At 35.0% G+C, this 17,396-nt stretch overlaps 1 protein-coding gene across 2 annotated transcripts in view; it reads left to right on the plus strand.

Annotated features, from left to right (window-relative positions):
• Positions 1-17,396, plus strand: part of GPM6A (glycoprotein M6A) — a 175,213-nt gene that overhangs the window by 95,254 nt on the left and 62,563 nt on the right. The window contains exon 2 of one of the 2 annotated variants that reach the window (XM_088132094.1): positions 14,581-14,652. The exons of the other annotated variant lie outside the window; for it this stretch is intronic. Coding sequence (XP_087988220.1) covers positions 14,581-14,652 — 72 coding nt within the window. The remainder of the gene's footprint in view (positions 1-14,580; positions 14,653-17,396) is intronic. 2 annotated transcript variants of the gene reach the window in all.

A 17,396-nucleotide genomic window follows, 5' to 3' on the forward strand; every position in this document is an offset into this window, starting at 1 on the left:
GTGCCTGGGCATGGAAGCTAAGCAGGGTCAGACCTGGTTAATACTCAGTGGAAGACTTGCAGGGTATAAGCTAGCCTAGCAAGTTGAAAACAGACCCCCTAAGGAAGCAATGGAGAACCATTTCTATATTTTTGCCAAAAATGCTACATAGGTGTGTCCATTAAGTCATCAAAAATTGGGCTTGACTTGAAGATTTTCTTTTTTTCATTTGATTTGACCTTTAGGTCAAGTCAGTTTTGTGACTTTCAATGGCTTACAGAACTAAAAATATCCACAAAATAATGAAAACATAGCAAATATCATCATTAACTGAAATTAAAACAGTTACCCAACAACAGTTGACACTTGGATGGCATTGTGCTAATTAATTAATTAAAAACCTTTCAGAGGAGCTCTGTTTTGACCAATTTTTAGAAGGTCAATTGGGTTGGGATTATTCCACAAAATGTGGGCTGCAATACAGTAGCATTTTATTCTATTCATTTTTTCCACCCTATTCATATCATAATTTTCTTTTTTCTTTTCAATTGACTGGGTTAAATAAATGAATATCCACTTTGCTTTGCAGATTAGACTGGAAGCAATTTCACAGACACATCTAAGTTAAATTGCAGTTTTTACTTTTCTTTGAAATGAAAAGGTAAACACTGAAATGAAATACTTCCTGTATTATTCTGAGTTCCGAGTAATGACTATTAACATAGAAAATTGGTAACATGTTAATAGTCAGTACTGAAAGTAGATTTCAGAAATCCAGTTACCACTTAATTGTTATAAATAGGATTGCAAAGATAGCCACTTTTGTTAAATTGCCATGCTTACTAGCAGTATGTCAATTGTGTATACCTTTTTCAGTTCATTACATGTCTTGTTGATACCCAAAATTATAATTATTTTTTTTGTAAGCTATAGACAAAGTCCAGAAAAAAATTCACAGTTGACACAATACATTTCATTTTGATTCATACATTCCTCAGGAAGTGTATGGTTTCCAAACAAATATTCATCACAAAAGTTGTATTAATTAACTCAAAAGGGAAAAAAATGTCGAAAGTGTCTACATGAAAATATTGGCAGTAATTAGTATGAGTGTAATTTAAAGTATGCGCCTGTGTTTTAATAGAGTGGAACTGTTTTGATTCCATCAGTTGCATATATAATAAAAATAGTTCCACAAACTGTTATCATCATTGGGTGGATTATTTCTGTGCAGTTGAGTTTGAACTGCAAGGTATAGATATTTAGGTATTATAAAACCAACTCTGACTCTAAGTCATATGCTGAGCCACATATCAATAATTTTCTAAATAATGACAGAGCTACAGCAGGCATGTTTTTCTTCCTGATTAAGTTTGCTCAATAACATATATAGAGCACAACTCAGAGATAATCTGTAGGTGTCCTCTAAAATTTTCCAGCATGGCATAGATATTTTTGTTTTGTATGTGTTTGTGTGTGTGGCACATAGTAAGTGATTTTTGAAACTTCAGATATGTGGCAACAGATAATCTGAATTACTTATGTATTTCCTTTTTTTCTGTCCAAATACAAATGTGCTGAATCCTATCATCAAAATGAATCAAAATGTCATCAGGAAGCATATTTTCACATGAGTTTTGTAGTTTTCACACATAAAACGTATTAGATTTCAGTTATACAGTATATATGGAAGCAAGAGACAAGAGTGAAAAAAGTCATAATAAGCTAAGTATAGTAAAAATAATTCATGCACATGCTGAGTGTATTCCAAAATCTCTTTCTCTCTCTCTCTCTCTCTCTCCCCCCCCCCCCCGTATGAGGTGAGTGAGAAGGGTTTTTTCAGCAGTAAGTTAGCCTTAACTGCAACTGATACATTTATGTTTGTTAAAAAATTGCAATTTTGCTCAGATTTTTGGATCTTCTGACTACTGTTAGTTACATATTTGGGAATTAATGGTTAGTTTTAATATATTTATAAGGAGCTACTAAACTGAATCCAGGGGTGATAACTATGGCATTGAATCACTTTTAAATTTTTCTGATTATAAGAAGTGGTACCCTTTGAACATTGTGGCAGTAAATGTAATGAGAAAGAAATTATTCATAGATAGGCTTGCTATAGTAGGCCTAATTCATATAGTACGCATATAGTACACATATAATCTATGTGTAGCCTAATACAGGTAAGCCTTCAGTGTGTCTGAAGCTTAGGAAAGTCTCTTCTAGACAAAAAGTGCAAGTTAGTTTTTGTTATCTCTTAACTTTTTAAATCTACCTCATAAGAACTGATTTTGGAAAGTTTGCCTACAAAGCTGATACGAAGAATTAGGTATGATGATACAACTGAAAGGATAGAATGACAACATGCTTATAATTTTGGATTGATCTTTGTTCGTAATAAACTAAAACTGATATAGTTTTAAATTTGAATCTTATAATTTTGTTTATAGTCTCCTAGTTTTATATCACATTGTAATAAGTCAACAATGTTCACAGAATTTTTTTTAAGCATTATGATAGTATTTTCTTTCTTTTTTAAAACTGTAATAGCCAAAAGCAATAACTAGTTGTAACAAGCAACAACTAATTGTAAAAGACATAATTCAAACAAATTAGTTCACCATATAGAATTGCTATTATCTCTTGTGATACCTAAAAAAAGTTTGTAAGTGGGAAAAGGAGCAGGTTCTTTACAAGTGAAATCTATTTTCTGAGAAAAAATTCTTGAAATCAATTGTTGTATTTCAGTTATAGGGTGGGAAAGCAAATAGAAACAGATACTACAACAAGTAAGGTCCATCTCTGCCCTATAAATATATTTATAGACAAAGATATGAAACACATTGTATAATTTGATAAAGGATGTTAGACCTGTTTAGGTTTATCAACAAAAAGGACTCAGAAGGGGGTTGGTAGCATCTTTTCCAACTAACCAATTTTATTTCAAGGCATAAGTTTTTGTGAGCTGCAGCTCCCTTTATCCAATGTACGGAGTGTTAGACTTATGTAGGATTTAAATTGGGGGGAAGTGGGGAAGGTGGGGGGAAGGGTGGAGAAGATAGGTTGGTTTGCAGGTGCAGGTTACACCTGAGACAGACTACAAGCACCTTATCAATTAACAATTGTAATGAAACCTTTTGAGATGTTGAGTTCAACAATTTCTTGCTTGATACTGCTTTTAAAATCCTGCCTTTCTAAAATGATCAGTTTAAGTTTGAAATGCTGTGATATTACTTTGTCCTTGGTTTAAGTTGTCGATACCTGTGTCCATTAATTCTTTTGTGGAAAGATTGTTCCATTTGTGCAATACCAGAGGGGCAGAAGATTGTATATATTATATTGGAGGAGCAGCCTGTGAAGGCACTTCTAAACTTGTTGGATCCTGCAACAAATCAAGATGTCTACTTTGCCCCCAAAATTACAACACCTTCACAGGCTCCACCCCTTTCAAGCTGCAGGCTTTTTTTCTGCTCAGGGCCCACCATGACCATAGTTTCTTCATTTTATTGCAAATAAGCTAGTTTAATCCATAACATATTCCCACAAGATTTTCATTCCATTATATCACATTCCTTTCCATCCATCCCTCAAGTGTATATCTGTAAAACATCATAAGGAATAAAATATTGAGGCCCTGCTAAGCCCAGAGCAGAACAGTAACTCATATGGACTATGAGCAGGAAGTATGTCTGCTTTTCATCACTATTTTATTTTTTATTTATTCATGAATTTATGAACCTCATCAGCAGGACTATTCTAAGCAGTATACAAAAGCAACAGCTACATCACTGCAATAACAGTAGTACACAATAACAAATACAATGAATAACTATGTAAAATTCATAATTAATATAGCATTCTTGGTGCCAGGAACTCCACAGCATTCAAGTCCCCAAGACCTTCCAGAACAGCAGAGGTTTACAAGTTACTGGAATGCCAGGAGAGTCCTCTTGCCTCTAGGTACAAGCTGCTCTAGAGGAGGGGAGCCCCCACAGAGAATGACCACTTTGCTTTTGAAAGATGGGCATTGTGGCAGGTACTCTGTGTGTCCTTGGATATGGCAGGAGGACCTCAAGATTGCAGGCCTGCTTTCCACAGAGAACATAACTCTACTGAGAATCAAAGATGGTATAATCTCAGAATCAGTGGGCTTCTGAACAAATAACCAATTCAAGACATAATGAACTGAGTCTGAATCTTATCCTCCCCATGCAGATTATGAGAACATCTAGAGCTGCCACCTCATACTCCATTTGGCCCAGGGTGTATAACTGGGTATCATCTGCATACTGATGATACAGTATCCCACATAACACTGGCTGATGATTCTACGTGGTTTGCATAGGTATTAAACAGGATAGGGGAGAGGACAGAGCCATTAGGCACCTTCTAATAGAGCACCCAAGAGCCCAACCTCTCCCTATAACAACTGACACTCATGAAGGAACAGGATTACTGTAAAAAACCTGAACTTGAGTTCATACACCTATCTAATCATATTTATTTCTTGTGAATATGGAAGAGTTGTTATAGAAGTCTCTTTAGCTGCTTCATTTTCTGGACTTCCTCAGAAAGGAATTGCCTGGGATTGGTGGGTGTGGAGAGGCCACTCAGTCCTGTATAGTGCCCTCCTAACATTTATGTTCTGGAGATCAATTAGACATTCAACAGAACTGCACTCCAGATTGCTGGACAATTCTTCAAGTGCCATCTGGAAATATCCTGTATCACACAGGCACCTACAGTGGGTCATCTGAATAGGCCTGTCCTCCCTGCAGGGTCTAGTGTCTCAAGCCCACCCCATCATCACAAGGAAGTGATATGTTCATGATGAGAAACTGATGGAAATGTCCCCAATATAGGTTACTTGGATTATGGAGATGGTTTGAGAACAAACCTATTAAAACATGTGCTCAGTACATCCCAAGTTACTTTTGTTACCTGAAATCCTTATCTGTTGACTAACTTCAGTATCTTCTGGCAGAGAGAACAGATATACTGGCAGAACTGTTCGAAACAAATAAGGTATAGAATTACTATATACCACATCCAAATTCAATCAGACTAAGGAAATGCTACCATTGCTGTCATAAAGCCAGGGTGAGAAAGTGTTCCTGTACAATTTATAGTAAATTGAATCCAATGGAAGCACCAAAAAACCCCGTCCTGGTTTGGGTCCAGTATAGCTTTATCCAACTTAATGATGGCCATTTTGGCTGCTTAGGGTTATCATGGGCTTCTTAAAACCCTTGAAAGTATGAGAGAATGGGGACAGCCTTCTAAGGACTTAAATTTTGACTTGCTAATTGATTTAGAGCTTTAATACAACTTAGGAATTTGTCATATTTTTAACTTATAAAAAATACATATTATAAGCACATCATAAGAAGCTTACCTTGTACTGAATTACATGTGATGTGAAGGCCTAAGACCTCATACCAGCCAGTTCAGATCAACCTGATTCTCTCCAGATACATTACCCGGTAGCCATAACTGGAAATTGGTTGCCCGGAAGGCTGGGATTAAAGAAGAGCTTTCTGAAAGTAAAGCATGTGATCTACAGCTCAGATGAATATTAGTGAAGGTCTGGTTGGTAATGGAGGAGGTATCAGCTGTGGATTTACTTATTATGTCCCATTGCAATCAAATGCAGCTCTCGACAATTTATAAGATATATAGAAAATTTTAAAAAGCATAAGATATATAGAAAGTCTAATTAAAAACATCTAAATCAATAAAGCCACAAGACTATCAAACACAATCTACCAGAAATATTCATTATGATGTTGAATCAATATACATATGCTAATTCTAGCTTATAAATGCTCTGCCATTTTTAACATTTTCTGGAATATGTTCAGGGAGGAGTCTAGTCTGATTTCCACTGGAACTCTGTTCCAAATGATTAATGCTGCTACTGAGAACTTTCTGGTTTTAGCCCCCTCTACTTAACTGTTTCTCCCATTATGACTTTGTTGGTCAGGCCAGTTTCAGTTGGCGTAGGTGCTCCTGGAGATAACTAGGTGCCAACCCATGAAGAACTTTATAGATCAAAGCCAATATCTTTTAAATTCCATACCTATAAAATGCAGGGCCCAAAGCACAGCAGTAATATGTTGCCACAACTGATTGCACATGGATGACTACATTCTGGACCAGTAATAGGTTTTAAGTGGTCTTTAAAGGCAGCCATATGTAAAGTACGCTGCAGATACTGGTGTGAGAAAACAGGTCAGGCCAAAGGACATTTTTTAAAATGCAGGAGATTAAAAAAAAAAATGTCATGATTTTGATGGGGAAAAATGCAATTAAACTCTCAGGAGAACTGATCATACATTTGAAATTAAAATTTTTTAGGATGGGCTGCAAATCTCTGTTATTAATGCTATTAGGTCTTTATGAAACAGTTACTATATACTAAATTATTTATTTACTAGCAGCTTAATTCTGGGCCATGACAAATTATGTTCTATAAGAGAAGGCCACAGGTAATTTAATAGAATCATTTCAACAATAGCCACCCATTTCTGTTTCATATTTTTAAAAAACATAATTACATGAAAGTTAGCTTTAGGTTTTTGTTCTTATAACTAAAAAAACATTCCAGACTTTTGTGTACACACAGGTAATGAATGAGTTAAAGAATTAAATAAGACACTTATTGTCTTTTTGGAGTCAGCTGCCAGGTCCTGGGGTTGTGGTTAAGGTATCAGGCTAGAAAGCAGGAGACTGAGTTCTAGTCCCGCCTTAGACGTGAAAGCCGGCTGGGTGTCTTTGGGCCAGCCACTCTCTTTCAGCCCAACTGAGCTCATAGGGTTGTTGTTGTGGGGAAAATAGGAGGAGGAAGGAGTATTGGGTATATGTTCACTGCCTTGAGTTATTTATATAAAAAAAAAAAATAAAGGTGGGATAAAAAATTTTTTTTAAAAAGCACCTTTTCATGAAATATCAACAAAACCAGCTTGAGGAGAGCTGGCACTACCACAATCATGTTGACGAGAGAGTAGGAAGGCTGACTTACCTGTTAAGGTATGTAATAGTGCTATATTCCTTTGCCTAAATATTCTTATTGAAATTATTTTCTGAGTGTAATATTTTTCTCATTTACTTTTATGTATAATTGTGTCTGTCTGCTATAGTAAAATGGGGGATTTATCTTAAGATGATTACACTTAGGAATTTAATTCATTTTTGCCAAAGGATATCTTTATGAACATATAAGCTGTTTTTTGTGGGGTAAGACATAGGTTCCTTTTCTAGGTTTTAATCAAAGTACTTTATTCATTTTCCCCTGCTAGGGAAATATGGTAAGAAAAGAATGCGCTACTTAATTTATTTTGCCATTACTAATTCCTTTGAATGTTAATGGATTGATTTCCTGGTTGAGTGATCCAGTAGTTCAAACTCATTCATTAAATAGAAATATTCACACACACAACACAGATAAAAAGGAGATAATAAGCCATTTCTTTGCTCACTTTTTTCATGTGTAAAATATTAACTTTAAAAAATACACAGGTACTAGAATGTGGAGATAATGTTTAATAATTACTGAAAATTATAAATAATTAAATTTTAAATATCACAAAGGAAACTGCCTTATACCAGGACAAGCTATATATTTCACCCAGCCAATTCCCCAACTGTATTGGACTTCAGTAGCTGGCTAGAGAGAATGGGCATATTTAGGGGCACTACGTTAAGGGAGGACAGCATGTTCCAGTATATAAAAGCTTTCAGGGTTACAAATGGAGGTTTTTCACATCACCTAGTGTCCAATTCATTTTTTAACTAGCACATTTAGAGGTTGAAGTGCCTTCTTTTTTTCATTTATTTTTTTTCTTCATTAATTTTTTTGAAAACCTTCCCCCTCCCTACTTTTTTGTTTGCTTGCTTTGTTTTACAAAGAAAGTTAAATTTTCATGAGTATGTCGCAAGTTTCTGGCTTTCTTCTTACAAGGTGGCAAAGGTTTACATATGACTCCCCTGCCTTTCATTGTACAATAAGCTCTTTAGTGGTTTGTAGGCTTCCAAAAATTAGATATCATGAATAAAACTTTTCCCACAGAATTTTTTCAGTACAGGAAGGATGGTCAGCTAGGGAAGCTGCGGACTAGTGAAGATGTATGTATGTATGTATGTATGTATGTATGTATGTATGTATGTATGTAAGAAAAGACTTGTCTTACCACAATAAAGCATAATTCAAGCCAGAAGAAATTCTAAATAAATTCTGATGCATATTGCAAATGAGGTAGAAAAATATAAGCTGTTTTTACAGACTTTTAGGACATTGGAAGACAGATTTTGGTATTACAGTACTTGTGATCTCTGGCGTGCAAGGTATATGCTGTACCATTAAATTAGGATTAAAGCATTTAGAGTTTTGTAAGATAGATCAGAATTGTATTATTCCTATATTGTCTAAATCAGTTCATGGCATATTTTGCTATTGTTAAGTTTGGTGCTATACTACACAAGCTTCTTTAAGTATGAGTCAGATAATTTTATATTGTACATGAAATAGATATTTTTAGATTAGATGGGGTTATTAGTAGAGGTTTGTCTGCTGAGAACATTTGCACCGAACTGTGACATGTTAATGTATTTTATTTATATGACAGTAAAACTGGCTTTGTTCATATGATAACTTTATTATTAATTTTTACCTAAATTATTTATATTAAATGATCCATCTGTTGATGTTAAGAGTGGAGATGTAGAATAGAAAACAATGCTGAAGAAATAATTAAATGAAAGCAGAATATCTTTTTTACCCTGAAGAAGCTCTTTTTGCTGAGAAATGTAGCAACTGCTGTTTTTCTTCTAAATAACTTCTGTTTATTATCAAGAGTGGGAACATTGTCTGGCTATTTTACTAAAAGCTATGACTTTGTTTGTCTGAAGCACATCTGCACAAACCCTTTATGTAACACTTCATGTAGTCTTTACATTCAGTGCTGGGATTGATAGAAGAATATTTGGGTTTATTAAATATTTCCTGTTTTCAAGAGCATGGAGCATTCACAGCATAATCGGTCTAAGTATACCGCAACATTTAAAGGAAAGAGAAAAGGTCCATAGGCTAAGATCCTTACTGGATGTTCTCTTAATTTTTTTAGAAGTTCTTTAAAAGCATGTAATACATTTGAAGGATTAGAAAGCATTACCATTAACTCTCTTTATGGTATTTTGCCTTGTGAAATTGACTAAGATTTTGGTTCCAGACATTTTAGGTTTCAGTCTCTGGGATTTAATCTCAGTAATGTATTTCACTTCATTGTCCTGGTGAATTTGTTGACAGACAGTAATTGGGTCACTGCATTGAAATACCAAGTGTAGGCTTAGAATTCTCTTGACTAGTTGGCATGACAACCATAGTGGTCGATTAAACATGCGCAGAAAGGAGTCATCAGCCTATGGTTTTTCAATGCTGCAAAATAGATTGTTAAAAGGAAAACATGTATATGAAAAGACAATTCCAAGGAAATGCTATGTGTTTTTTCACATGGGCAATCTTTTTGGGAACAAAAATGGAAGAAGAAAGCTCACTCACAGAAAAATAACTAAACTTGGAAAGATTTCTTTGAACCTGAAACATAAACACAAAACAAAATAAATCTACCCATAAATCATCATGAGCAACAGATGAAAACAACCTAATTAAAGTAATTTGACAGAATTACTGTCTGGGATAAAAATAGTAATTTCTAGTGCCCTATTTAGTGCAGCTTAAACCAAACAAAACAAAAACCAGAAAGTCCAGTGTGCAGAAAGATCTGTTTACATCTGGAGGTCCCTTCTCATGGACAAACCAAATTGCCACCCACCACTGAGCGGGCAGAAAAGTACTCCTGCATAACATTTGTGGCCATAATTGCAGATCCGTTTTCTGCCACAGTATGCCCCAGGAATGGTGCTGTTCTTCCTTTCCTAGTGCAGGACAAGTTAAGGAAAGGGAGTGGGGGATTCCCCTCTGAACAAGCATCACCGTTTATTAAGGGAACAGCCACCACTCACCCTTCTGAACACAGGCTACGGTGAACCTGGACAGATGCTTAGAACAGCTAAGCTATCGGTAAAGCTGCTTGGCTAACAGGTGACAGGTGCTAAGGGCGGGGGAGGGCGGTGGTGAGGTGAAGTGGGGGTTAGTTTTCTCAATGCTCTCTCAGTTAACTTTAGTCAGATGTCTAAATCATGTTATGTGCAAAGAATCGCACTGCACCTATTGGAGATACACACTATAATCCACAAAGCTCAGGACTTGGCAACTAATACAGTCAGTTGGTTCACACATTGCACTAATCCATGGTTTGTTAAACTATGTTTAAGTAAATAAGCCACAATTTTTCTGGGTTCAGACATTGCACTAACTGATAAAGTACATTGACTACTGGTTTACAGACTATTTCATAAATTTAAAGATCAGAACCTGTAAATGTTCTAGACAGCTTGCTAAGTCAAAGAAAATAGCATCACTTAAGGTGATGTGTGACTCCCTGTCTTTCTTAAAGCAGTTGTGTCTTAAGAAATAGCAGTGAAATGTGCAATCAGATGCAAACATGTAGAGTCCTTTCTGTGTTATACCAGATACTGGGTATTCCTTTGCAACATGTTAGTGAATTTAAATACACTTCAGAATATATGGTATAACTGCCTTAAGGAACACAAAGTACTTGTGTTAATCCTGACCAGAATTTTTAGTGCAGTGTGGCAGCTAAATGTGCTTAGCACTTCTAATAAAACATAGGAAAAAAAATTAAAAAGTTTCACTGTTGTCTTATGGTTCAAACTGGGTCAGGATTGATGTACTGTGTTTCTGAACACTGACACTAGTAACAAGAAATAAGGAAATGACTTGTATGGTTTTTGAGGAAAAAGCTAAGAGTTGTCTTTTCAAATTTATTGTATTCTTCTGACATTGATTTTAAAATATTTGGACGATGACATGACTTCAATATCCTAATATTGAATTAAATATTAAATTTAATAATAAAATTTAATCTTTTTGTCATTTCAGCAGTTGATAGGACAGCGGAATAAAGTGCAAGAGTACAGTACTTGCATTAGAAGTTACATAGTGATTTCAGCAGGGATGCATAAATAGCAAGAGTGGGATTTAGTGTAACTTCAGGTTATTAAATGAGAATCAAAGGTTTTAAATTGCAATCTACACAGGCACATATTATGCCCAGATACCCACACCTTGTTTAAAGAGACATCCTGTGTGGGAAAAAAAAAATAGTAATCCAAATATAAAGTACTAAAATTAGTCAAATGGTTAAATTTGATGTTCTCTACTTATGTCAATTTTTTGTCAGACAAAATTTAGATCTGTGTTGCTGGTTACATTTATACCTTGAATATAATGTCAACTCTACATTAACATGATGTAAGGCTCACTTCAGAGACTATGTATTCAATATCCAGTTCTGACAGTGGCAGGGACTATCTTACAAGTAATGCTTGTAAGATAGAAACTTTCCTATTATAATGAGAAAATACTAAATTGAACCTATCTTACACATGCACTGGATTTATGTGAACTAACTTGTTCCACGTTTTTAAAAAGATATTGGTAAATTGCCTTTTTAAAAGTTATGAAGCCATTTTTATAAACGCTTTAAAATATAATACAGCTGATTCCCTATCATTTGTTCAGGTTTTTATGTTGATACTATTTTGATGATGAGTTTTAAGGATCACGTTGTAGCATTATTAAAAGATAGATTTTGAAACATTTTTTTAGTATTTTAGTGGTGATAGCTGCCCTGTAGTTCATAGGGTCTGCCTATGGTAGATTGAGTTTGATCACATAGATGAAAAGTGTTGCTTTGAATCAACAGAAAAATCAGTCATGGTTTACAGTAAAGAACGGTAACTTATGGTTATATTAGGACCTTCAGAATACCCTCCAATTGCATCACCCAATGTAAAATTTCTGCTATTTTGAAATGGGAAACACATTAAACCTATAATTTAAATCTAAACAGAGCAAAGGAAAAAAAAGGGGGGAATCTTTAATTCTTTCCAAAAATACAGGAGAAGAAAGTCATGCTCTGTTCATATGTATTATGTGTCCCAGTCGACTTTGTTCTATGGGATTACCTCCTGTACATCCCAACTCCTGAAGCTATTAAGTACAGGTTTCAATCATTGAGAGATTGCCCATCCTTTGTTTGGGATCACACAGGATTCATACATTTTAAGCATAGAGTTGGACACAGCAAGAACACACCAGACTATAATTATATTTCATTTCCTTATTCTTCTATGTGTTTCAATATATTTCTGCTTTTTGCTTCCAAGCACCTAGAATGCTTTTCAGTCTGTAATGGCTGGAATGAAAAGGATAAGAAGGTATCATAGATAGAGATATAGAGATACGTGTGTTTTTGTATGTGTGTATACACACAAACATACATATACATGTACATACTACATTCATTTGGGACACAATTATTGTGTGAAAATTGGGAAAATAAAACCAAGGACAATTTTAAAAAGCCAGTTATGTATATTGGCCAGGCTAACTTGAAATATTATGTACAGGTAGGATTTTATGCATAAAGCTATGGATGGCATTTTGTAGTACTTCCTTGCAAATTCTCTGTGGATCATTTCATCTTTTCTCACTTGTTAATGATTTTCAATGAGCTTCAGTATTTGTTTAGTAGCTGTGTTAAATGTTGTCTCTCACTCTTCCCTTTGCATGTTTTGGTGTTTGCCCAAGGATTCAGATTAGGATCCCTCAGTCTTTGCATATTAAGATCTCCCTGCTAACAGGTTGTAGGGCTGTGCAAATGCTTCAAAAGAGGTAGACATAGGAAGCTCCTTTTTTGGAACTGTTAAAGCAGCCGTGTCTTCTTGTTCCAGTTGTATAGCTGCTTTGTGAGTTGTTCCCAACTGTCTCTGAATGCCTGTGCATATTCAGTCATTTTGCCTCATTTTTTTTTCCAGGAAAGGGAAGTGGCTGGGCATACACACACATGTGGAGACTGCTAGGAAAAGCTTTTGAAGAATTTGCATAGCTTTACCAGGTAGTAACTAAATGGAAAAGAATGACACAGGACTGGCATATGCATTAGAGTAATAGATAAATAATAAAGTGTGCAATACATAGCCAGTAGCAAAGCATATACAAAGTCGAAGCTAACATCAAAAATGAAAGCAAGAAGCTGATGTTTTATGTTTCTATATCACATATGGGAAAAGGAATACACTGAACTTGCAATACAGGTAAATATAAGAGTCCATATATAAAATTCCATGTATTTATTGGAATTCCTGCATATGGAAAGAACTATCATTACATAATATTTCGGTAAAATACTTATCTAGTGTCATGTGTTCAAATCATAGTTTTATTTTGATGTATAACAAGTGTTACTTACAAAATTATAAAGAAAAGGTTTTAATGGATATGCATTGTAGTTGAAAGTAGCAAATAAGTTAGGCAAGTTCTACTTAAATGAACTTTGGTATTTGAAATAATTGTAGGAGATGAATTAATAAAAAGGTATTTATAGAAAAGGCTGTTTCAGCATTCCAGTGTAGCTGCCTACATATTGTTAAGCTTATCTTTAAGAGATAAGGTGAGATTCTGGGAGTTATTGCAGAAATCCCCAGTTAGAGATTGCTAGAAGAAGAATTGCCTAAAATCAGACATACATTTGCATGATTATGAATAATTCTCTTCCCACTGCTGACACCCAGATGTATCTCACATTGCAGGAAGGTTTCCAACCTCCAAAAATGCTTTGGGGCATGTGATAAGAACTCTCTCAGAAGCAATAGGAAACTTTCTTCCCTTCACTTTCAGGATCAAAAACCTGAAATATAAAATTATATTTCCATAGTCATTCAAATCATTGTTTATCTGATAATTAGAATATTTGTTTTCTATTTATTATGTGATATTGACTTGGCTTATTTATCAAAATGGTATAAATTATAATGTATAGGTTAGCTGCAGCCCTCTAACTCATATTGTAATTTTAAGTTTTTCTTTTCTAACTATACGTTAAAGTTGTAGTAAAGTTATTATATATATGACCTTTCGTGTCCGTATAGCTAATTAACAACATATTTCATTTTTTTCAGTATTCCTGGTTCTGTGATAGAAAAGAATAAGGAACGTGAAGAGTTTTAATGCAATGGTGTTTGCCCAAATTAGTCCTAAGTTCATTCTTTTGTGTTTTGGGAGATAGAATCTGATTTAGCTTATCATCCATTATTTAGAGGAATTCACATCTTTTGTTTTTATTTAGTTTTATTAGCTGATCAAACAGGGTTGAAGTTAGTAGAACATTTTATAGAAATATTGCTTATAAATGAATTTAACTTGGATTTTTATGTGCAGTCCAATACTGATATATCTTTGTTAATATGTTAGTTTATTTTATTTTTTTTACAAGTTTGTATAATTGATTTTTTTAAAAACTCTGATGTTGGGTCTTACATTAAGATATTAATAGATTGTTCCTCAAATTCAGGAATTTTCCATATTTAAACCACCCATCTCCCATGCTTATTTAAAACAGTTGTGTTAGTCATGTACTTATTTTTTTTTTCTGCCTGCTTGGTGTTTACACCTTTCAGATATGGGCAGTAGGACAGGGAGAGAGGAAGAAATCTGCTTGGTTAACATGCATCTCACTTGTCATCGTTTAGGTAAGCTGTACATTTGCTCTTTTAGTTCTTCATCAAAAATAATCCCCATCCTTAAGGATTCAGTCCTGCTTTTGTCTTTGGAACTGAAACTGGGATAGTATGGAATCTGTAAGTAGCAGTTTCCATACTAATGCAAATTTCTGTTAAATTGACTCATCCTTTTGGTATGAAATGTTGGGTACTGAATATGCCATATGCCTGCTGACCGACAATATATGCACATGACAAATGGCAGGGTTCTCCTTGTTATGCATAAAGACAAAACTTGCTTTCCATAGCCTAATTTCTATGTACATAGGTTTCTCCTTTCCAGCTAATAAAGGAGCAATCATCTTGCATAAAGAGCTGGCCAGCAAGCCTACTTGACTCAGCCCTTCAAAGGCTAAACTTGCTAGTATTACCAGAAGGCTTGAAGGATGCTGTGTGCACTAGCTTTATACTATTTAATCTGCATTTGCACGGACTAAGGCCATGGGCTATGTATGCCCCATCCCCAAGACCTGCATTTAAAGTATTTAAATTTAATGAAATTAAATAACTTTCAATTCGTGTCCTCACATACTTTTTGGAAAGTGACACAAGACACATCACTCTAAGGCCAGGTCACCCTAAGTTTAGATAAAGTTGCACACAAAATTGCATTTAATAGACAGTGTTTGCTGTACAACTTTAAGATTAATCTCCTTGATTTAAGTTTGCATCTGCCAAACAATGGCATAGGTCTTTAACTCTGAATTTGCTTTCCTGCTTGCACTGATCCCATATATGTTTCACTGTGCTCACTCATCCACTAACAGCAGCCACTCCCTTCACCAGATAGAAGGGAAACTACAGCTCATCAGCCTTCAGGTTGTTCCTAGAGGCCAACATCACTCAGCAGGAAGTGCCTAAATTTGCTTCCCTGTTGGCTATTTCTCCTGCAGCACTTCCAGACCTGGTGTACTACAAACATATTCAGACTGTAGAGGTGATGCTGGCTGGAAATTCTGGGACCAGTAATCAAAAGTTTGGAAAATGTCTGGTTTGGGGGAAGGGGCTGCATCCAATCAGCTTCCAGTAATGGATCTTGATATTAATTATTCTGCTTAGTTGATTAACCACATTGTTCAGGGCCTGTATCTTTTTGTTCTGAGCTCAACTGGGGGAGAGAGGGGAGGGCTGCCATATTGTCTCCTTCTACCTGAAGCATATCTCAGCACATGGTTATTCTTGCTTGGGCCTGGACGCTGAGCACAGTCAGACACAATTAGTTCTATATAATTGCTTCTCAGATGGAAGATCTCCAGGGAATACCAAAGATGTAGGCTAGACTTGGAATTAAAAAACAACAACAACCAAGCCAATGCAAGCCACTTCCTTACTGTTGATAAAACTGGATGAAGTCAGCAGTAGCTGAGCTTCACTTTGGGAATGCTGTATTTTATTTCCTAAAGCAAACAAGCTCCAGGATGAACTTGGACTCCCTTCATAACATTGTACTAAATAGATGAGAATAGCAATATATGTCACCTTTACAACATAAAAAATAAAATTCATGGAAATGATAATAGACATTTATTAAGAATTTTTAAAGGGGAACACAAAAAAGTAGGAAAAGTCAAACAAATAGGGAAAGCCAAGCAAGAAAACAAAGTTCTTCATGTGAAATAATTGAAATGCATTATTTTGTAACCTTTTATTTTACATGTTATTTTTAAGTCGAGCATTTATAAAGGACACATGAATAATTTATTCAGTACATAGGAAAATTATTAGTTGTCTTCTGTTTACATTTTGAATGTATAATGTGGCCAACAGAAGTACAAAGGGTAACCACATTTAAGTGCATGTAATTGATTGCCTATGATGTAGCATGAAAGTAGGTTAGTGATATAAGAAGGAAAGTGTTTTATTAATTATATTTTATTCTGGTTCACATTCTGAGAATTGCAACTGATTAAAAATAGCAGAAGTTTGCTTCGCATGAGGAGAGATCAGAGGAAGAAAGAGATGTTTTTAATTATAAAGTTGCCATATCTGTTGTTAGAATATATATGCAGAATAGAAGCAAAAAGTACTAGAAGTTTGCTTTATTACAAAAGTTGGTAACTGGAAACTCTGATCTAGCTACATATGCCAGATAGAGGCACCCAGGCCTGTAGTTTTCCATGATTTCATGCTGTCTGCAGTCAGCATCTTTTTTAAACACAGAAGGGAACATGGGAGATGAAACATGGGAAAAATGTAAGTAATTTCCCTAGTCTTTTCCCCTAGCTTTGTGGTCCAATTGCTTCTGCAGTATCCTATAAAGTAATAAGGAATACTTGGCTAGTTGAAAGTAGTTGTTGAAGAAAAAGACAGGCTTTGTCTTTAGGTGGTAGTTCAGAGAAGAGTTGTGAGTTGGGGACATGGCGACTATGCTTTTGACAAGCAAGAGTGACATCAACATCGAAAATTATGCAGATTGTATTTTTTTTCAAATGCCAAAATGAAGGAAGCAATAGCCCTTTTGTGTTTTTTGAAAGGTGAACATTGGTATTGAAAATTCAAGGCTTAAATTTAATCAGAATATGTATGCTATACTCTTCTGTTAAGAACAGTCAGCACAATAAAAAACTGTAAAATGTAATAAAACAACAATTATAACAATAGTCTCAAAGTTCACAGTTTGTTTGCTTACACAGGTAGATATAAACAGTGTGACAATTATGTATTGCTTTGTGACCTAAACATTTAGATATCTTGACTGTTTTCAAAGGGCCTAT

The sequence above is a fragment of the Python bivittatus genome, unplaced genomic scaffold (genome assembly GCF_059951505.1).
Source record: "Python bivittatus isolate LINGU-HERP-01145 unplaced genomic scaffold, Pbiv_v1 ctg000070_np1212, whole genome shotgun sequence".
NCBI classification, from domain to species: Eukaryota; Metazoa; Chordata; class Lepidosauria; order Squamata; family Pythonidae; genus Python; species Python bivittatus.